Source organism: Bubalus bubalis, chromosome 24 (assembly GCF_019923935.1).
Source record: "Bubalus bubalis isolate 160015118507 breed Murrah chromosome 24, NDDB_SH_1, whole genome shotgun sequence".
NCBI classification, from domain to species: domain Eukaryota; kingdom Metazoa; phylum Chordata; class Mammalia; order Artiodactyla; family Bovidae; genus Bubalus; species Bubalus bubalis.
The window spans coordinates 7,656,480-7,679,200 of NC_059180.1; the positions used below are offsets into that span (position 1 = coordinate 7,656,480).

At 51.0% G+C, this 22,721-nt stretch overlaps 2 protein-coding genes and 1 long non-coding RNA gene across 6 annotated transcripts in view; 2 read left to right on the forward strand and 1 right to left on the reverse strand.

Annotated features, from left to right (window-relative positions):
• PRKRIP1 (PRKR interacting protein 1) overlaps positions 1–8,378 on the forward strand; it is a 45,405-nt gene extending 37,027 nt beyond the window's left edge. Inside the window, exon 6 of the mRNA XM_025275090.3 lies at positions 7,775–8,378. Within this exon, the coding sequence (XP_025130875.1) occupies positions 7,775–7,806 (32 nt within the window). The 3' untranslated portion in view covers positions 7,807–8,378. The remainder of the gene's footprint in view (positions 1–7,774) is intronic.
• Positions 1–21,161, reverse strand: LOC112581803. The gene is made up of 2 exons (XR_003106439.3): positions 21,028–21,161; positions 1–1,295 (listed from the first exon to the last, which is right to left on the reverse strand). It is a non-coding gene; the product is annotated as an uncharacterized LOC112581803 (long non-coding RNA).
• The window catches only part of ORAI2 (ORAI calcium release-activated calcium modulator 2), a 12,916-nt gene continuing 8,719 nt past the window's right edge, over positions 18,525–22,721 (forward strand). Inside the window, exon 1 of one of the 4 annotated variants that reach the window (XM_006057150.4) lies at positions 18,525–18,683. The gene's annotated coding sequence lies outside the window, so the exon portion shown is untranslated. Of the gene's footprint in view, positions 18,684–19,399; positions 19,531–21,769; positions 22,717–22,721 lie in introns of those variants that run through there. The other 3 variants (XM_006057151.4, XM_025275089.3, XM_006057149.4) reach the window with 3 other exon arrangements.

The following is a 22,721-nucleotide window of genomic DNA, read 5'->3' on the forward strand; positions in this document are numbered from 1 at the left end:
GTGAACCAGCTCACAGGTGTGCTAATTTTATAGGCTATACATTATCATTTATACCAAATTGTCACACAAACATCGTACTTAGGCTTTTAGAGTAGAGTTAAAAGCAAGTGGTGATAAATGTCATGAGTACTCAACTTGACAGAATTTTCTGTCTTGAACATTGGAGTCAGAAGTATGATTGGAAGTAAAACTTTCTGTTTTGAGAGGGAGACAGTTGGTGAACAGTTCAGTTGAATTACGGTGGATCGTACAGACCCGGCTCAGATTCCTGGCTCAGCTGTCTACACTGGGTTCTCTTTCTCATCCTGGGGTCAGCGCTTTTGGAGGTCAGCAGTCCTTTCTATAGACCAGTCCAGTGCAGAAGCCCTTAAGTGGGAAGTAGTTCATTCAAGAGTCAGTTTCTTTCCGTTTCCACTGTGCACGAGCTACTAGATACCTGACAGATCTTTCATTTAGGTTGGAGAGAGTCTGAATAAATGATGTCTTTTCCAGTATGTATAATCTCCTGGTTGTGGATCACAGGGCATCTGATCTTCATCCAAAGACAGATTACTGTGATCAGCTTCAGAAACAAGCTTGGAATATTCCTTTAAAACTTAGGCTTTATAATATAACATAACAACAAGGTCATCTAATACAGCAACCTCAGCATATACAAAACCTCAGTCTCCACAAAGGTATGTCATCAAAACATAATCTCTCTAAATTACCCTTTGTGGCTCAGGCGGTAAAGAATCTGCTTGCAACGTAGAACACCTGGGTTCAGTCCCTGGGTCAGGAAGATCGTCTGGAGAGGGAAATGGCAACCCACTCCAGTATTCTCGCCTGGAGAATTCCATGGACACTTCGGTCCATGGGATTGCAAAGAGTCGAAAACGAGTGAGCGACTGACACTGCCAAATTAAGTCTTTTGGATAAACTTGGCCTGATTATTTACCTAAGTGTAATTGATCGTATAGTCTCTCTTAAATCTACTGTGCCAGAATTTTTCCTAAGGAATATCAAATTTAATTTTTTTTAAAGATTTCCTTATGTCTAGAAGATACAGACTAAAAACGGTTATAACTATATTCATCAGTTAACTCAGGCCCATGTAACTAATCCTTGATCTTATTAACAGTTTGATGAAACCATCAGGGTTTCCATTAGAATTAATTTCTCACCCAGTTCAGCGGTATGATCTGGAAGTTATCAGAATCTTGTGCTTGCCAGAAAATCCTTTCTGTGAGCCTTCTTAAAGATGAAGCATTTTTGCAAAAGCATCAGTGAAGTGTCACCTGTGAATGACGAGGGACCTGAAAAGGCACAGTTAAGGATATGATTAGTGCAGCTGACAAGCCTAATCAAGTTGCTTCGACAGACAGTATTTTAACTACTTACTGACCAGAGACGTCTTAATACGTCTTTTTTATCTGAACACTATTGATCAAAGACATTTCCACATTCGCTTACATAACAAATTGCTGGCCAGAGGCATTCGTTTCTGCAAAAATTCCCCAGTCAGTAATGTGTTAACAAGAATTAAGATTGATAACAATACCATCCAATTAAGATTGATAACAATGGTATAGTTTCTAGAACACTTAATGACATTTACCCATACAATATTACTTAGGGCTTATCACTCATTTGATAATACTTCTCATGTAGTTTTAACACATTAACTTATAGCAGTTGAAATAAATTTCACTTGATTTTAAAAGGCTTTTCCATTTCCTTTCAGTTCAGGTTCTACCTATTAAGCTAAAACCATAGTCTCAGACAGTGTGAGCTGTGTTTGCGTTTAAAGGAAATGGGAGTTACAATTTCGGCTTTGTACCTAGGAAAACTTTTGCTCTCGGAGTCGGAATTTTGAAAAATTTTATCAAGCCAGATTTCTCTAACTGCATATGCAAAAAGGAAACAATTAGAATGTCAAGAGTTTTAGCCATTTTTCTCCAGAGGTCTAAATAACATTGTGGCCACGTGGTGTTACACCGAAGTCATCTTTCTTTTTGTAGAGATCTAGCTGAAAATTTCCCAGTTTTGTAAGACACCCTAGGGGACTAACAAGAGGCAATAGAGTTCTCCTTTCTTATCTTTTCAAAGAGCTGGTATTATGAGAAACAGATCAGAACCAGGCAATCCAGCGCTCAGAGGCCCCTCAGATCACATTTCCCAGCACGAGGATGGAAGATTTCCTATCTGTTGTTACAGAGAAGGGTAACGACAGCCAGCCATGGTTTAATGAGGAGTTTCCCAAGTGGCCCACGCAGTGCGGGGTGGCTGAGGGATTCCTCAACCCAGAAGAGAAGGCTCCACTTAGAGCAGCATTGTGCTCAAAACCAGATGACCTGTGCTTCCCCCCTGCGCCCCTCCCCCCACACCAAGGGGGACAGATTCCAGCCCCAGGAGCCCAGTAGGGGAGATGCCCTGGTGTGATCGCACGCAGAGTCCGACTGCTCACTGGTGACGTCTCCCAGACCAGAACTGGAGCCTTGTGTCCTTGTGTCCTTCACCACAGAACCGAAACTGCCGTGGGCCAGGGACGCCAAGTCGGCAGTCAGCACTCAGAGCCGTCCTAGCGACACAGCTGCTCAGACCGCTGCTGGACTGGATCCGAGAGCCACAGCCGGCCAGGGGCTGACATGCCCCTCGGTGCAACAACACAAAGTAACTGCACCAGCAGCCCCACTCCCGGGCGTATACCCAGACTCAACTGTCGTTTAAAAGGGTACACACACCCCTATGCTCGTAGCACTACTCACAATAGCCAAGACATGGAAACAAACTGAATGACCATCGACAGATCGCTGGATAAAGATGTACATATGTACAGTGGAAAATACTTGGCCATACAAAATGAAATCATGCCATCGGCAGCAACGTGGATCCAACTAGAGATGATCATACTAAGTGAAGTCAGAGATGGGGACTTCCCTAACAGTCCAGTGGTTAACTCTGCTCCCAGTTCAGTGAGTGCCGGAAAAAGAATATGATATCATGTATGTGTAATACGACACAAATGCACCTGTGGAACAGAATCACGGACACAGGACAGACTGGTGGTTACGGGGGAGGGGGTGTTGAGGTTAGCAGGTGGAAGTCTTTATATTTAGAATAGATAAGGTCCTACTGTATGGCATGGAGCTATATTCAATATCCTGTGATGAACCATAATGGAAAATGTTTAAAATGTGTACACACACACACACCTGAATCACTTCGCTCTACAGCAGTAAACCTACACACAAGAGGCCATCCCCAAGAAGCCCAGCCCCCGAGTCCTGCTCAGTTTCATTTCTTCAGAAATGAAAAATGTTTAGAAAAAGGGAACAATTAGGTGTCATCAGTGAGGAGGAGAGAGACCCACCCCCCCAAAAAAAAAGATTAATGCCCTTTGTGACAGTTACCAAACCAGGATCATTTTGCCCAACATGCAGCAGCCAAAATGCTGAGATGCCAGGGTTTCCAGCAGAGAGGGTTTATTCACAAGGCAGTCAAGCGACAAGACACAACACGTCTCTGAGGTTCACCTCCTGGAAGGGGAAGGGCTCCTGGTGTTCACGGTGTAAAGAAGCGAGGCGGCCTGAGGCGTGGGGGTAGTGGGGATGGGGAACTGGAGAAAGCTATGACAACCGCCATTCTGCGCAGGCGCAACTAAGCTACGGGCCTCTGCACGCTCAAAAGTGGATCTGCTTACAGCACCAGCTGAGGGTTACCCTTCGAGGTCAGAAGGTCACCAGGTGGACACACGGGCCGGCCCATTTGGAGAGTCATTGGTCCTATCCAGCCTTAGCCAGCTCAGCTCAAACTAGACACAGCGGACTCCAAGCCCCCGGGAAACAACTGACAAACACCGTTTAGGCTCTGTGCTTCTCATTGACACGCATATCTCAGAACAAATGACCCTGATTAATGCAGGCAGAGGAAATGGATTTGGCTGATAATTGCCCTCAGTTTCATTCCCCCGTATCTTCTGATCATTCCTCAGTCTTGAGAGTGGAGGGGCGATGACAGATTTACAGAGCTGTGTTAGCCCTCTGCCTCTTATCAGTGTTGGCACATGCTCACTCAGTCGTGTCCGACTCTGTGAACCCATGGACGGTAGCCCACCAGGCTCCTCTGTCCATGGGATTCTCCAGGCAAAAATACTGGAGTGGGTTGCCATTTCCTCCTCCAAGGGATCTCCCAACCCAGGGACTGAACCCACATCTCCTGCATTGGCAGGCGGACTCTTTACCACCAAGCCACCTGGGAAGCCGCCCTCGTAACAGCACACCCTTGTACATCAACTGTACTCCAATTAAAAGTTTTTTAAAAAGCACAGGGCTAACAAGGGCTTGACGAATGCAGCTGTTGAGTGCTCATTTAAACATCCTCTTGTTCCCAGTTTCCAGTGAGCACTTTGATCCCAATAAACAGATAACCACCTCTGTACCAACTGTCACGGGCCCAAGACTGATAATCAGAACGGCAGACAAAGACCAGCTCTGAGGGGGACACTGCACACTGTTAAAATTTAGGCCCCGGATCTCATCTAGGACACAGTCAAGCCAAGGAATCAGTGTCTTACCTCCTTACATACTGGAGAGTCCCAATCATTAGCAGTTTGGCTGAAACACTTAGATACTAAATATGGAACGAACACAAGCTGGAAAAATCCGTATGTTTTCTATTCTCACCTAACAGAACCTTGACGGTAGAAAAGGATTATTATTATTTTTTTTAATCTGAGGTCACAAGGACTAAATTTCAGCTTAAACAAGGAAAAACAGGACAGGAAATTCTGTTGATTAGACTAATCAGATATGTCACATCGGAAGTCACAGTGAAGTTAGGGACAGCTGAAAAATTAATGACAGGCAGGACAAGAGGTAGGTATCATTACATACAGAAAACGATTTCGGATGAAATTTCCAACAGCTTGGACAAAGGTCTGTATAGTCAAAGCCATGGTTTTTCCAGTAGTCATGTATGGATGTGAGAGTTGGACCATAAAGAAAGCTGAGCACCAAAGAATTGATGCTTTTGAAGTGTGTTAGAGAAAACTCTTGAGAGTCCCTTGGACTGCAAAGAGATCAAACCAGTCAATCCTAAAGGAAATCAGTCCTGAATATTCATTGGAAGGACTGATGCTGAAGCTCCAATACTTTGGCCACCTGATGTGAGGAGCTGACTCATTAGAAAAGACCCTAATGCTGGGAAAGACTGAAGGCAGGAGGAGAAAGGGACGACAGGATGAGATGGTTGCATGGCATCACTGAGTCAAAGGACATGAGTTTCAGCAAGCTCTGGGAAATGGTGAAGGACAGAGAAGCCTGGCGTGCTACAGCTCATTACATCACAGAGAGTCGGACGTGACTGACCAACCGAACACCACCACCACCAGGACTTCCCCGGTGGCCCGATGGTAGGAATCTGCCTGCCAATGTAGGGGACACGGGTTCCATCAATGTTCCAGGAGGATTTCACGTGCCAGGGGCAACTCAGCCCTCGAGCGGTAACTACTGAGCCCACACTCCATGACCACTGAAGTCAGAGCCTGTGCTCTGCAACAGAAGAAGCCCTCACACCACAACTAGACAAAACCTGAGCACAGCACCGAAGATCAAGCACAGCCACACATGTTAAAGGAGCAAGCGTTAAAGACGCCCAACAGCTAGAGAGAGCACAGCACCTGCCTTTGCCCAACTTTGAGAAGTCCTGATCATTGAATTGTCTTTCCAAGCCTTAATTTCTTTTCATTCTGAAAAGCTGCTTAAGATCTGTTCGGGGTTCACCTGCCCAGTGGGAGGAATCAGTGTAGGAGACCTGGAACCAGCCAAAGCGTGGATGATCTCTGTCGACAGTTCTCCATAGTATGGTTTCCACTTCCCATCATGCTCCACAAAGGGACTTTGCTGGTGATCCAGTGGCTTAAGACTCCGAGCTCCCAATGCGGGAGGCCCAGGTCCAATCACTGGTCGAGGACTAGATCCACATGGGGCAACTAAGACCTGCTGCTGCTGCTGCTGCTGCTAAGTCACCTCAGTCGTGTCCAACTCTGTGCGACCCCATAGACAGCAGCCCAGCAGGCTCCCCTGTCCCTGGGATTCTCCAGGCAAGAACACTGGAGTGGGCTGCCATTGCCTTCTCCAGTGCATGAAAGTGAAAGTGAAAGCAAAGTCGCTTAGTCGTGTCTGACTCTTCCCAACCCCATGGACTGCAGCCTACCAGGCTCCTCCGCCCATGGGATTTTCCAGGCAACAGTACTGGAGTGGGATGCCATTGCCTTCTCCACTAAGACCTAGCACAGCCAAATAAATAATATATTTTTTTTAAGTTGTGGGTCCAAATGCTTCAGAACACAGCCATTCTCTGGAATCCCCACAACTGTCTCCTGACAGTGGGAACTGCAAGCCCGGCTAGACTTCCCTTCTGTCAGGGGACAAGACTCTGTCCTTGTGAGAGTTCAAAACCCAAGTGGTCGACAGACAGCAGAGAACTATGCCTTTTCCTCGGACACCTTACAGCTTCATTCAACCATAAAGTTCAAAGTCAAAACTGTATTCTGGTCTCAGGGGTCCTTTGTTTTACATGCAATCAAATGGTACCATCCTCATACTAGAGCGGGGCTCCCTCTTTTAGTTCAAGGGCCTTCAAATCTTTAGCCAGGATTTCTACAGATATCGTGCAGGAATTTTTAAGTCCCTGAGAACTTCCTGTCCAGCAGAACAGTTGTTTAACTCTTGTATCTAGATCTTTCCATTAAAAGCAAACAATTCTTGGGATTCAAATCTCAAGGGTATGCGTGCGCGCGCGCGCACACACACACACACACACACACACACAGCATTCTTCAAATCCAGTAAGTAAACCAACAAAAACCTCGTGTGAGCAGAGCAGTGACGAGAATGTATGGGTAAGGGACTCATGGACAAGTATCTTCCACAATTTGATTAACTGCCTGTAAGTCATGCACAAACCAATATTCATCTGTGCTCAGTTTCTAGACAGTAAAATTGGACTTCCCTGGTAGCTCAGATGGTAAACAGCCCGCTTGCAATGTAGGAGGCCCAGGTTCGATCCCTGGGTGGGGAAGATCTCCTGGAGAAGGAAATGGCAATGCACACTAGTATTCTTGCCTGGAAAATCCCACGGACAGAGGAGCCTGGAGGATCACAGTCCGCGGAGTTGGAGAGTCAGACATGACTTAGTGTTAATCAAAAACAACAACTGGAGTGTGAGGTGGCTCGGGGACACGTTCAGCTGCATTCCATCCAGGAGGGCTGTTAGCAGGGACTGAGTTCCGTGCTGCGCCGCTCCTTTAGCGGGCACATTTATTCTGATACAGTAACAATTGACTGCACATAAGGTATTTCATCCCGGTGTTTCTTCCATTTACAGAACAAATCTAGTTGCAAATTTGTAACATAACTTAAGGATCCGTTTTTAGGCCCAGAGTCCAAAGGATATCTTGGCACATACAAACCAGACCAGAAATAAGACCAAAGACCAGAGCCCTGGGCATCCAACCCAGGTATGGAATACCTGAGCAGCTGGGACCTTTTATACTTTTTTACCAAAATTCTGCTGACCCTATGGTCTTTGTCCCCCATGTCCCCTGCCTGCGTTTTGTGGAAAAACTTGAGTCAAAGACTAAGTTTAATCAGAGAAGTAAGAAGATGTAGAGACAAAAAAAGAGTCAAAGGAGACCAGATAACCATAGTTTAGTCATACGTTAAGGACCCCTAGTTCCTTCTCAAGGGCTATAGAGCATGTTCTGAGCCATATCCTGTGACCTGTCTTATAGATGCTGAAACCTCATCACGTGGAAGAAGTTAACTACGTGATGACCAGGCTGTAGCCCTGACATGCCTGTGTGCTCAGCCCCTCAGTCGTGGCCGACTCTTGGCGACCTCCTGGACTGTAGCCCGCCAGGCTCCTCTGTCCATGGAATTTTCCAGGCAAGGATACTGGAGTGGGTTGCCTTTTCCTTCTCCAGGGGGACCCTTCCTGACCCGGGAATCAAACTTGCATCTCCTGCATGTCCTGCATTGGCAGGCGGGCTCTTTACCACTGCATCACCTGGGAAGTCCCACGGCCGTGACAAAAGCTACCGCAGTTTCAGGAACTGGCCTCAGGGAAATGGGAACAAGCCGACCTGGAACTGAAGACCAACTGTACCTAACACAATCAAGACAACGCTGGGCAGACCGCTGCGTGGCCAACTTCAGGAGGACTGTCAGAGCTGACTGTGCTCTTTCTGCATGGAGCCCCCTCCCTCAGTCTATAAAAGCTCTTGGCCCCAGATTGTCAGAGCAGGGGCGGAGGGGGAGTTGGCTTTTCCACAGGTATCTGCCCTGCGCCCTCTCTACACTGGCATCCAAAATAAAACAAACTTTCCTTTCTAGCAACCTGGCCTCTTTTTATTGGCTTTTGAGCAGCTGGGCCCTGGTTTCCATTACACTGCCAGGTGGGCCTCTGTCCCTTGCCTCCCCAACCCCCACCGCCAGTCTGGCCAGGAATACCAAACAAGCTAGGTACTGGTGTGTTCAGTCGCTCAGTCTTGTCTCAGTCTGCCACCCCATAGAAGACAGCACGCCAGGCCTCCTTGTCTATCACCAACCCCCAGAGCTTACTCAAACTCATGTCCATTGATTGGTGATGCCATGCAACCATCTCATCCTCTGTCGTCCCCTTCTCCTCCTGCCTTCAATCTTTCCCAGCATCAGGGTCTTTTCCAAAGAGTCAGTTCCTCGCATCAGGTGGCCAAAGTACTGGAGCTTCAGATTCAACATCAGTCCTTCCAATGAATATTCAGGACTGATTTCCTTTAGAATGGACTGGTTGGATCTCCTTGCAGTCCAAGGGACTCTCAAGAGTCTTCTCCAACACCATAGTTCAAAAGCATCAATTCTTTGGCACTCAGCTTTCTTTATAGTCCAACTCTCACATCCATACATGACCACTGGAAAAACCATAGCTTTGACTAGACGGACCTTTGTTGGCAAATTAACGTCTCTGCTTTTTGATATGCTATCTAGGTTGATTATAGGTTTCCTTCCAAGAAGCAAGCATCTTTTAATTTCATGGCTGCAGTCACCATCTGCAGTGATTTTGAAGCCCAAGAAAACAAAGTCTGTCACTGTTTCCATTGTTTACCCATCTATTTGCCATGAACTGATGGGACCGGGTGCCATAATCTTAATTTTCCAAATGTTAAGTTTTAAGCCAGCTTTTTCACTCTCCTCTTTCACTTTCATCAAGAGGCTCTTTAGTTCTTCTTCACTTTCTGCCATAAGGGTGGTGTCATCTGCATACCTGAGGTTATTGATATTTCTGCTGGCAATCTTGATTCCAGCTTGTGCTTCATCCAGCCCAGCATTTCTCATGATGTACTCTGCATATTAGTTAAATAAGCAGGGTGACAATATACAGCCTTGATGTACTCCTTTCCCAATTTGGAACCAGTCTGTTGTTCCATGTCCAGTTCTAACTGTTGCTTCCTGACCTGCATACAGATTTCTCAGGAGCTGATCTGGTATTCCCATGTCTTTTAAGAATTTTTCCATAGTTTGTTGTGATCCACACAGTCAAAGGCTTTGGCATAGTCAATAAAGCAGAAGTAAATGTTTTTCTGGAACTCTCTTGCTTTTTCCATGATCCAACGGATGTTGGCAATTTGATCTCTGGTTCCTGTGCCTTTTCTAAAACTAGCTTGAACATCTGGAAGTTCACGGTTCATGCATGTACTGTTAAAGCCTGGCTTGGAGAATTTTGAGCATTACTTTACTAGCATGTGAGATGAGTGCAATTGTGCGGTGGTTTGAGCATTCTTTGGCATTGCCTTTCTTTGGGATTGGAATGAAAACTGACGTTTTCCAGTCCTGTGGCCACTGCTGCGTTTTCCAAATTTGCTGGCATATTGAGTGCAGCACTTTCACAGCATCGCCCAAAGAGGTCTTCCAAAGGACGAGGCAGCTGCTCTGACAGCACCAGCTATCACGCCCGGGCAGAAGGCGCGTCTGGGCTCACCCCCAGCCGGCTCAGACCATCGCCGAACCCACTTCATCTTGCCCGACGCCCAGCAGGCCAAGACGCCGAGACGCTGAGGCTCAAGCTGACAGGGTTTGTTCACGAGGCGGCCAAATGAGGAGAGAGAACACACCTCAGGTCTGCCTCCCAGAAGGCAAGAGGCTTGGGGTGCATTGTGGGAGAGCACATGGAGAAACAGGCTGGTCCCGGGCATGGACGGCGTGGGGGGCGTGGGGACAGGTGATTGAGAAAAGGTGTGGTCATCATCGCTCTGCGCAGGTGGAACTCAGCTACAGGCCTCTGCACCTTCAGAAATGGAGGCACGGGATTTCCTTGGTGGTCTAATGGTTCAGACCCCACACTCCCACTGACGAAGGCCCAGGTTCCATCCCTGATCGGGGAACTAAGATCCTGCAAGCACCATCCCCTCAATTCCCCCAGCGAGGCCAAAAAAAATGGAGACATTTAGCACCATCTGAGGGTGGATCTCTGACATCAAAAGGTCACCCACGTGGAGGGTCAGTGGTCCTGTGTGGTCTTAACCAGCTCAGCTCCAACTGGGCACAGGTGCCTCCAAGCTCCTGGAAGACTACTTAGCAAACACCTCACCGTGAAGGCTCCGCACCGCTAAGGGGACTGCCAGCCTAAACGACCTTGACGAGTGAAGGCAGGTGAAGCGGGTTTGACAAATTATCCCCCAGCAAGGAAGTATAGCGCTGCCACCTGAACCCGGGTGTGACTGCAGTGTCCATCCTCCCAGCTCTGGCCACTGGCTGGGCCGCTGCAGGGAGAGGCGTGCAGAGCTCAAACCTGGCAGAGAGGGTGCCAGGCTGAAGGCCCTCCTGTAATGAGCCACCCCCACCCCGAGTGTGGTATGTGCGTGTGTTTGCATAATAATATAGACTTGTGTCACAGCGTCTAATAGTCTTAAATACAGTTGCTCCTCGTGGTCCACACCTTCTGCTTTTGTGAACTGGCCTAGTCACTCAATTTGATGTGTAACCCCAAATCGATACTTTTGCAGCCAGGTGCAGACATGCGCACAGTGAAATTTTGAGTTGCCCGATGCACGGTTGCCAGCTGAAGTCAAATAAGGCAACACTCAGCCCTCTGCTTTCAGCTCATACTTGTCTACTTAATGGCGGGCCTTTTCTGCATCTTTGTGCTTTTTCTCCATGGTTTTTTCATTTTAAACGGCCCCCCGGGCGTCGTGTTAAAGTGCAGAGACTAGCGTTTCTAAGCTCAGGGAGGCTGGGTGTGTCTTAGAGCAGCTTTGCTCAGGCATGAATCAGGTCCTGTAAGTTCAAAGATGGTACATCAGTATTATCTACCGCTGAAAGGGTCTTTAAACAAAAACACACATAAATCAAGGTTGTGGGACTTCCCTGGTGGTCCAGGGGTTAAGAATCCGCCTGCCAGTGCAGGGGACATGGCTTCAGCCCCTGGTCCAGGCAGATTCCACAGGCCGCGGGGCAGGTGAGCCTGAGCACCTCAACTACTGAGCCCGTGCCATAGAGCCTGTGCCCCAAAATAAGAGAAGTCACCCCAAGGAGAAGCCCACACGGTGCAGCCAGAGAGCAGCCCCTGCTCTCCACAACCAGAGATGCCCTCGGGCAGCAACAAGACTCAGCACAGCCAAAAATCATAAATGTTAAAAGTTGTGTATTGATCTTTATTGATGGGACCAGAGGCTCACAGAAACCTAACTCTGTATTTCCCCAGGGAAGGAGCAGTTCGTGCTTGGATGCTAAATCACTTCAGTCACGTCTGACTTTTTTCAACCCCCACACTAGGCTCCTCTGTCCATGGGATTCTCCAGGCAAGGATACTGGAGTGGGTTGCCATGCCCTCCTCCAGGGGATCTTCCCGACCCAGGGATGGAACCCAGGTCTCTTAAGTCTCCTGCATCGGCAGGCAGGCTCTTTACCACTAGTGCCGCCTAGGAAGCAGTTTGGCCTCTCGGTGGCACTCCGTTCCGTTTTCACTCCTCTGCCGGCGCCCCTGACGGCACTGCCTCCCGGCGGGCTTCCTGCCCTCCCTTTGCTTGTCTCGCTGCCACTCAAACCCCAATCATGGGGGTGACCCAGAGCACTGCCTTCCGTCGTCAACACTCAGGCCCCAGGGGATCGTTTCTAACGTGTGGCTTTAAATACCAGCCTGTCTTCTGAGTTGTGGCTGCACCTTCCCTCTGGAGCCCAGACTTTGTACCCACCCACCCACCCGCCATCTCCTCTGGGCTGTCTAATGAGCACTGAGAGCTTTGCATAAGGAAACCTTGACTTGGACTTTCCTGGTGACGCAGTGGATAAGAATCCACCTGCCAATGCAGGGGACATGGGTTCGACCCCTGGTCTGGGAGGATTCCACATGCTGTGGAGCAGCTGAGCCCACAGGCTGCAGCTACATGCCTCAAGCCTGTGCCCCGCAACAAGAGAAGCCACCGCAATGAGAAGCCCACGCACCGCAACTAGGGAGAACCCCAAGCAGCAACAAAGACCCAGCATGGCAAAAAAAAAAAAAAAACAAACCCTTGACTACATCCCCTAAGCACGTTCCTCCTCTATCTTCCTGCCGTGGTAAACTGCCCCACTTTCCACCCAGTTGCTTGAGCCCCTAACCTCAGAGTCAGGGTCACGGTTGGTTCCTGCTTTTCCCCACCCCCTCCCCACATCCATCCATCTCACTGGACCTGCTCACTCTCGCTGTCTCTGCCTCATTCACGCGACTGCACACACCACCAGCATCTCTAGTTTGGATGGATGCTGCAGCTTCTTCCCACTCAGGCCCCTCGGAAACGAAGTCCCCCTGAAAGAAAGGGTTTCTCCCGGGTTTATGATTAACCTCTATCCAAAACCTTATACCCTTTCTGTCCTGCAACCTTGAGGGGACTCAAGATTGAGAACCAAAGAAAACGGGACTGAAACCAAGCAGGACCCTGCGGGCCCTCCTGGGGACAAACACCATTCCATGTCCCCTGTTTCTTGTTTACAGAAAAAGACTTTACAGTCTCCTAGACCTTCCTCAGTCATATCCAACTCTTAGCGACCCCATGGGCTGTAGCCTACCAGGCTCCTCTGTCCATGGGATTCTCCAGGCAAGAGTACTGGAGTGGGTTGCCATTGGAGAATCCCATGGACAGAGGAGCCTGGTAGGCTACAGTCCATGGGGTCGCTAAGAGTCGGACACGACTGAGCGACTTCACTTTCACTTTCCACTTTCATGCAATGGAGAAGGAAATGGCAACCCACTCCCGTATTCTTGCCTGGAGAATCCCAGGGACAGAGGAGCCTGTTGGGCTGCCATCTCTGGGGTCGCACAGAGTCAGACATGACTGACTCGACTTAGCAGCAGCAGACCTTCCCTGAGTTCCAAAGATTGGACTCCGGCAGTTACTAATTAGGGAAGGACGGGAACACAGAAACAAAGAGCACGTCCGAAGGGGCTTGAAAACAGCAGGGACTGACCGGGAAATTCTCAACCAGTCAGTCACTCGGCTCTAAGTAAACAATAAAATGCCTCGACCATCCCTTTTGCTCTCTCTGAGAAAGAAGTTAAGGAACCACAAGACCATGATTTATTAGTTTGTTTTGCAGGAACACACAGATTGCTAGTGACACAGAGTCACAGGACGGCAGAAGTACTGAGAAGCAGGCAACTGAGTCTTTTCAGGAAACTGAAATCACAAAGATCCCTCCTCTTTACTTTTTTTTTTTTTGCCTTTATAAATCTTGCACTTCAGCCAGCAAGATGGATTTGAGACAAACCTCTTATCCGCCCAGTTGGCACCTCCTGGACTAGTAAACCTTTCTCTGCTCTAAACGCCAGGGTTTCAGTTTGTTTGGCCTCACTGCATGTCAGGCACAAGAATTTGATTTTGACGACACCCCCTACCCCCAAATCTGTTCCCCATGCAGCAGCCAGAGTGATCTTTTAACAGAAACTAGAGCTTTCCCTGACAATCTGGTGGTTAAGACTCCAAGCTTCCAATGCAAGGGCGCAGGTTCAATTCCTGGTCAGGGAACTAAGATCCCACATGCCTCATGGTGAAAAAAAGCAGAAACCAGATATTGCCTCCCCTCGGGGTTCAGTCCTCAAGGTCAGGCTTCCATTGTTACCGAGTCCAAGCTAGCTCTGCTCGCCGCACGACAGGCCAATGAATCCGAGAGACAAGGTGTTGAGGCAAGCAAGGGAGAGACTTAAATCGGAGAGTCAGCAGATTGAGAAGTGGTGGGCTAGGGCCTCAAAATAACCTTCTTATTGGGGTCTGGATGCCAGGTTCTTTTATAAATCAGAGAGAAAGAAGCAATGAGGAACTAAAGTCAAAAGGCAGAATAGAGACTGAGAAGCAGTGGGGAAGGGGTGTGCTAATCTGGTCTATTCACAGGTGGGCAAGGACAAACTCCCTCTCTCTGAGCTGAACGAAGGCACTTCCAGTTCAGTTCAGTCGCTCAGTCATGTCTGACTCTTTGCGACCCCATGGACTGCAGCGCGCCAGGCCTCCCTGTCCATCACCAGCTCCTGGAGTTTGCTCAGACTCATGTCCATCGAGTCAGTGATGCCATCCAACCATCTCATCCTCTGTCGTCCCCTTCTCCTCCTGCCCTCAATCTTTCCCAGCATTTAAAAGGCGCCTCCAGGGTCCTCCAGGCAAGCCACTGAGTATGATTATAACAATAAAAGCAATGAAAAGCAAGTCAAAGAAAAGTTCCAACATGGGAGTCAGAATTGGCTTTCTCCCTGAAACACCATTACACTAAAAATAGGAGCTGAAGGCCTTCAACCCAACCTCTGCCTCCCACTCTTGCTCCCAGTGACCATACCTCCGGAAGCATTTCCTGCCTCTTCTCTCCCGTAGGCCTCAGTTTTCCACCCACTCACCACCTGTTCCATTTCACCTGCCTGCTCCATCACTGGTTCACCTGCTTGCACCCTGCCACACCCGCAGGCCCCACGCCCCCAGACCCCACTCAGCTTCTGACAGTAAGGACCCACGTGTTCTGTTCCTTGGTGACCCCCAGTGCCAGCAGGGCACTTGGGATGTCATAGGTGCGAAACAGATGTCACTCAGCAAATCTCAATGACTGAAAGCAAGCAGGTTAACTTGTGCACATCTGAAAAAACTGCTCCAACGGCAGGAAGAACCTACAAACCTGCATGTATACACAGTCACTTTTGCTGCTTTTAATGCCCAGAGCTCAGCAGCAGGGGAGGAGCCTGCCTGAAACACCCAGACCCACCTCGGCCACGCCCCCCCAGACTGAGTCATCACAGCTCTGGCCATGATTACGCATTTTAAGCAGGTACCATTTGAAAAGACCCTGATGCTGGGACAGATTGAAGGCAGGAGGAGAAGGGGACGACAGAGGATGAGATGGTTGGATGGCATTGCCGACTCCATGGACATGAGCTTGAGCCAGCTCCGGGAGTTGGTGATGGACGGGGAAGCCTGACGTGCTGCAGTCCACGGGGTCGCAAAGAGTCGTACACGACTGTGCAACTGAACTGAACTGAACTTCAGGAGACGCTACTCTAGATCCCCACACCACACCCCCACCACCAATACCTTGAGAAACACTGGTTTGGAGCATAGAAAGTACCATCATTATTTTAATTCTCTGTTTTCAACATTTATCATATGAGGGGAAAAACTGAGTTAGAGGAGAGACGTTCTATTGACTTTTGAAAATAGGAACGTAACTAAACCAACGTTAACTAGACTCGGTTTCCAAGGTGCGTGGAAGGAGGGCTGTGTGGAAACCGTTTCTTCCATCATCATCACTGCAAAAGGCACGGTTTCTCCTCCTCCCCTTTGGAAGTTAATCTATATTTACTGTCCAGCATACACGACTAAAGTGATCTACAACCTCTATCTAATAACATAGATCAGGAAGGAGAACCACCTGAGAAATTAACCTGGGGTAAGTCCTCAGGCAATTTTCCATTTTCTTGTTCCCCAGAATGTAGCAAAAATTTTTTTTGCGGGGTGGGGCACAGCTGCGCTGTGGCGGGCTTCTCAAGTTGTGGCACGTACTTGGGATGTTAGTTCCCTGACCAGGAATCAAACCCACGTCCCCTGCATTGGCAGGTGGATTCTTAACCACTGGACCACGAGGGAAGATCACACAGCAAACATTTATTGAGCAAACACTAGGCTGAAATCCAAAGGGTTCTGAAGTGCACTTTGTTGGGCAACACGATCCTCACCTTCAAGGACTCCGGGTCTGATCAGGGACACAGCCAAGAAAGTCAGGCTGATGACGCTTGGGGTGCTGCGTGGGTATGGGCCCCAGGCCTCCGGGATGAGGGGAGGCTAGCTCAGATCAGAAACTCAGATCAGAAACCAGAGGTGACGATGGCCTGAATTAGAATAGACAGGAGGTGTGGAGAGCAAAAATGAGGGGCTCGGGGGATTTCAGAGACATTTCAGTGGGAGAATTCACAGGACTTGAATTCTCCTTGTGGGGAGTCAGGATCTATAGAGTTCTACAGATCTACAGAGTTACCAGCTGTGCCGAGTGGTGGAACCCTCCCTAAGGGAGCAGGGGACCAGGAGGTGGAGCAGGTATGTGAGGGAACGATGAGGACTCTAACTGTGGGCGTGGTGAAGCTGGGGGCCATGGGACACGTCCTGCCAGGCTGGGAAGAGATCAGGGTTGTAGGTGATGATACAGGAGCCCTCAGGCCAAACAGTGAGTGGGTGAGAAAACTCAGGGCGAAGTGTAGAGAGAGGGACCCGGACAGGATCCTGAGAAACACCCGTATCAAGTGGACAGACGGAAGAAGAGAAGCCCGTGTGGGGTGCAGGGGACTGTCTGGTGGGCTCGCCGGAGAAGGAAAGAGGGTTTCCGGGTGGAAGGAGGGGGACGCAGGGACAGACCGGGCAGTGGCTGGGACATGTGGATTTAGCAGCACAAAGGGCTGTAACTCCAGGTGGCTGAGGAGGAAAGGAAGGAAGTGATGACAGGTCTCTGAGTTTATAGTCTGACGTGTGGGGAGAGGCCATAGGAGGAGTGGGGAGGAGACTGGGGGGAGAACGAAGGGTGGCAGCAGGGTCGGGGAAGTGCTGGGGGCTGAGTGAGGAAGAAGGGTCAGAAAGCAGGATATCTGAATTTAAGCATTCACACTGGGAATTCCCCAGCAGTCCAGTAGTTAGGATTCACTGCCGGGGCGCAGGGTTTGGAAGTTCACAGAGGGTGATAATAAGCGCTAGGCTTTAGGAGTGAATGGTCAAGGGACTGGATACACTGTCCAAGCCAGCTGGGAGGCCATCCTGGCTAGGAGCTGGGGGAGGGAGGAAGACAGCAAGGACCACAGTGTTCACGAAACAAAGGGTCACAGTGGATGAGGTCACCAGCATGGCGGTGACCTCTGGGACATGCCTCCCAGAATTGCCTTTTTCAAATGTGGGGTGGCCGAGGCCTCAGAAAAGGCAGTGACTTGCCAGACCACCAGCCACGGGAGTGTCAGCACAGACTGGAACCCAGACCTCCCCGCCGAGCGGCTGGTACTATGCACCTTGACCTGAACCACCTCGGCTTCTGCGTAAGCCCCATGCGACAACCTGGGCACCCGAGTGGGCTCTGCAACTGTGAGTACCGCGATCATCAAATTTCTCTCCTTTCAACTTGGTGCTGTCAGCATGCTTCATCTCACAGGGTGGGGAACGCCGTTTTCTGGGTTTGGTTAGTAACCGAGCTCTGGAAAGCCCTGATAATTATGACTTACATTCTACTTCTGCCCAGACACGCTGGATAAATGTGCCTGGGTGTGGGAGCGTGGCTACCAGGCCTAGGAAGCTTTCTAAAGGATGTGCAATCAGGGTTCAGAAGTGAGAACTCAAGCAAAGGACTCTGTTGCTCAAAGAATGTTCACTTGTGATGCAATTACTGCCGTTAGCAAAGTGTTCAGAATGTTTTCTTCCTTTTTGAACACCAAAAGCATTTTATACTGGGGCACAGCCGATTAACAATGCTGTGGTAGTTTCAGGTGAACAAATAAAAACATTTTTTTAAAAGAAATGTTTTTCCTCCTGTTTTCCAGTCCACTTTATCAACTGCCAGAGGTGTGGAAGCCACACTATGTTTTTTGTGGACCTTGCTCCCTGAAATACAACAATCTCTTTCCTGTTGCCATGGGTGGGAAGGGCAGTAATCAGATCCCAGGATTTTCCTCATTCCTTTGTTAGGGCGGTAAACACACGGAAACTAGCTTAGTCCACTCTTAAGTGTCCTCTTGGAATAAAAGGTGTCATTCTGGCTCTCAGCATGGGTCTTGAAGTATAAGTGGATCTGGCCTGGCATACCTGCCAACATTTACTCATCCAATTGTCAGAAAACTTGGACTGGGCGACAGGATGGAATTTTTCTTTTTTCTTTCCTTTGGATAAATGTGTCACGGTGCCATGCTGTTGTGACAGATGGAAAAATCCTATGTAGGGCACGCAGGAAGGGCTCCGAGGGCCCGCCTGGCACGGTGGGTGGATGGGAACCCATCTCTCCTCTCAGTGAGTTACCCATATGCACTTCCTGAAAAGACCGTTCCTGTTTGAATGTCTGGGTTACAAAACCTGAGAGTTCACCATTCCCGGTGAGAGGTGCCCTGCACCCTGGAACGGAGGGAGCCAGAGGCACCGAGGAAAACCCTTTCCCCTCCAGCGCTCTGCCCACCAAGCATGCCGCACTTGGGTGAGGACCCCGCAGGTCTCGCTGGGCCTGGTGGGTGGGGCTGCGGTTCCGGGTGACCAGCTCCGGGTGCGTGCTCGGCCTGGGGTCGCTGTCCACCTGGCAAATTGGGGCGTGGCCGCCCACACCTTCCCCAACGGACCCTCCTCTCCGCTATACACCCCTCCTCCCCCCGCCACCCACCGTCCGCCCGGCAGACTGATAACGAGATCCCACCGGTTCACAGGGTCAGTGACCGGTCCTGGGCGTCCTCTGCGGCTCACCCTGGGAACCTGGTGCTCCTGCTCTGTGTTCAGTCCCACACGCGTCCAGCAGACTAGGGCTCACCCTTCCCTGGACTTGCGGGCCAGACCCAGGGGCAGAGAAAGCGCAGCTTCCCCATTCCGTCGCTGGGGAGGGAGAGCGAGGGATGCCCAGGCTTCCGGCTCTCATCACCACCGCGGCGCGGATCCCTGCTCACGGCCACCCGCGACGCGCCCAGTAACCAGGAATGATAAGCACCCTTCGGGTTTTCGTGTCCCGGCGGGAGCGGCGCCAGCGCTGCAGGGACCCCGGGGGACCCCGGGTGGGGGGGCTGCGCGCTCCGCCCCTCCTGGCCCGCAGCATCACGTGGCCCGCGGCGCCCCCGCGGCCGGTCACGTGACAGCCGCGCCGTTGCCCTGGCAGCGGCTGCGGCTGGGCGGTGGGGGGGCGGGTCAGCCGGCGGGGGCGGGGCCCGGGGGACCCCGCGGGACGGGCGGAAGGAGGGAGAGGGCAGCGCTCGGCGCCCCGGCGGGGCCACCGGGCCACGCCAGTGCCGCCAGCCGCGTGCCCGAGCCGGAGTCAGGCCGGGAGGGCAGAGCAAAGATCGGTGAGTGCTCACTGCGGGCGTCGGGCGAGGGCGGCGGGATCTCCGCCCCGGCGGGGGGCGGGAGCGACCGGAATTGCACCCGGAGACCCCAGCTTCCTCCTGGGCAGGCCTACGGGACGACTGTGAGGTTGGGACCCCAAGCCCGCGGGATCCCCGGGCGGGGTGCGGAGCCGCTGGGATGACTGGGAGGTTGCCAGGCGTGGAGAGATGCGGGCCGCATGCTGGTCCCCCGGCTGCTAGGGGGTGCTGAGGGGAAGGAACAGGGTTGCAGGCGGGTTCTTCCAGGGAGACCCAGGGGAGGAGGGGAGCTGGGCCCTCCCGTGTGCGGGTGTGACAGAAAGAGTCAGAAACAGCCGTTTCTGCGTGGCACTCGCCATTGCTCGTGCCCCAGATGTTTAAGGGAACTTGACAGTCAAACCCCCAAACCCACCTCCTGGAAATGTTTCCCAAGGCCAGAGACAGCGTCACGGTAATTCTACGAGATCTCTTTTCTCTGACCGCCCCTTATATAAAAACAAAACCAAAAGACCACAAGGTTCGGCCAGAAGAGCATCCTTTGGCGCCTCTGCCACCTGACAGAAAGGTCAGGCTCCATCTTGCCCTGCCCCACCCGCTGCCTGAGCCGAGCTCTGGGGTCTGAGGACCAGACTCGGTCTCTGCGGGAGGCCGGGTGTGGAGGAGGCTTGGCTGGGGCTGGGGGGCTGCGGATGGTTTGAATCTAGTCTGAGCTGCTCCCTCGGAAGGAAGTGGTTTCTCTGTCCTCGGGACCCACAGGCCCACCTCACCACCCCAGCTCCAAGCAGACAGACAGCGCTTGCCAAATCCTGCCACTGGAGACATCAGGAGAGCCGAGGCCGCCCCTGCCACCACCCAGGCCACCGTCAGCCCTCACCGCCCTGAAGTTCTCCACTGTCCAACTTGGGCTCAGCTCACCTTCACTAACGGTCCCCATCTCCACCCCATTCATCTCTCTGGGGGCCACCAGGCCCTTCTGCCCTTCCCAGTTGGCCAAGTGTTTGAGCACACAGACCAGATGGAGCCCTGATGGCTCCCTCACCAACTCCTCCCAAGCCTGAGCATCTGGGCAGCTCTGGGCAGTGCCAGGGCAAGTCCAACACAGTCATACCGCCTGGGCCACACATACTCCTTGAATCTGGCTTCCACCACTGCTCCCCTGGCCCCTCTGCAGCCAGCCTTCCTGCCCTGCCTCTCAGACCCTCCCCAAGTGGGCACCATCTTGTCTTTGCAGGAGGGTCCCTCTTTGCCAGCAGTACCTTTACCAACTGTGTCCTGGTCCCTGCTCCCTTATAGGGACCCTCTCCTGGCCCAAAGAAGAGAGGCAGCCAGCCAGCGCCTTGTCCACCCCCTCAGCCCTCGCGGGCTCCACTACAGCAGCATTTAACTCACTGGACAAGAATCTCCCCCGACTTAGGCCATTCCCCCACTGAACATCCTCATCTTTCATCTTTGATCCTTAAGTACCAAATGCAGTCTTACCTTAGGGCCCAGGAAGCGTTTACTGGAGGCAGGGCGGAGGATGGATCCTCTGAGGGGGCAAAGGTTGTGCCTTTTACCCTTCCATAGGCTGGACAGTGTCTTCATCAACCCCACGAGCTCACTTCTGATGTAGTGGAGCAAAAAGGGGGGGGGGATGCATTTCCAAATGATGCCATTCTAAATGATTTGGAGCCAGCCAGTGGATTGGTTAGTGAACACTTCTCCGAATTCTTCCTAAGGGAAGTGCTCGCAAGCAGTGCCGCTAGCTGCAGATGTGGGTGGGGGCCAGGGTGGTGGTGACCAAGGTTTCCAAGTCGGCCCTCTTGTAAATGACCTAGTAATTGGCATACACAGACACACAGAAGTCGCTCAGTTGTGTCCGACTCTTTGCGACCCCATGAATTGTAGCCCACCAGGCTCCTCGGTCCATGGGATTTTCCAGGCATGACCGGGCAGAAAAAGAAGAGCCTGTACAGAGCTGTTCTCTGGGGTCCCTGTTGGCCAGTAAAAGCTGTGCCTCCATAGCCTGGCACAAAACAAAGAGGAAAGAACCCCCAAAAAGAGAGAGCCTTCCCCCTCCCCAGGACCTTCCCAGAGAATCCACTTAGGGACTGGCATGGGCAGATCAAGTTTGGGGCATTTCCTCAGCCATGGACCCTGGTAAACACCCTCTTGCCCGCCCGCCCACCCCCAACCTGGCTCCCTGGGACCTAGGAACGCAGATCTGTTTGTAATAGCCTTAAGTAGGCTTTTCACTGGGCCCATGCGGGCCTGAAGGTACAAGTTAATATCTGATGCTAAGTGAGCTGTGAGGTGCCTGTGCCCTTGAAGCCTGCCCTACAGATTAATTAGAGCTGATCCTGAGGGCTGCTGCAGGGCCAGCCCCTTGGGCCACACAAGACCGCCAATCCCCTATTTGGATTAGTGGAGATTTGAGTTTAAATTCACAAATCTCGACAGATCAGCCCTTCTGATCTTCATCCTGTGTTACTGTCAAACCACATGTGTACTGGGATTACTCGAGGGGTCTCCAGCCTCCATTTCTTAAAAAGAATAAACCCCCAAACCATGTTCGTGTCAATTGGCCAATTTTTCATTTTGCTAAAGGTTTCCACTGCACCCTGGATGTAGCTTCAGCAAGCTATAAGTCAGTTATTTTCAGGGTGAACTGTGCTGATTTAAATTGAAGTGAGATTTGAGAAATTAGCAGCTGCGTGGAAACACTGATTTCATGGTTGGCACCTGGCCGTTGGAAAGCAATTTGGGGTTTTGGGGCTCCATTCTCTTGTTTAAGACCCCAATAGGGTGGAGAAGGCAATGGCAACACACTCCAGGATTCCTGCCTGGAGAATCCCATGGACAGAGGAGCCTGGCGGGCTACGGTCCATGGGGTCGCAGAGAGTTGGACACGACTGAGCGACTAACAGGGTAGGCATGTCTCCATGTGAAGATGAACAAGTTGGAAAAGTCAGGTGTTGTGTTTAGAATCGCACAGCTGGGTCAAATCCAGAAGTATCAGGTCCTAGAAACTTCCAAAACGCTACAACTCCCTTCTCCTTGAAGATAGGCGTTTAGGTGCTTTCGGCCAGCCTTGGAATTCTGTTCACCCAAGAGCCACGCTCAGTTGGAGCTTTGAGCTCAGGAGAGGAGACCAGATACCAGCTTTGTGGAGAAACACTGGACGCTGCGGTGGG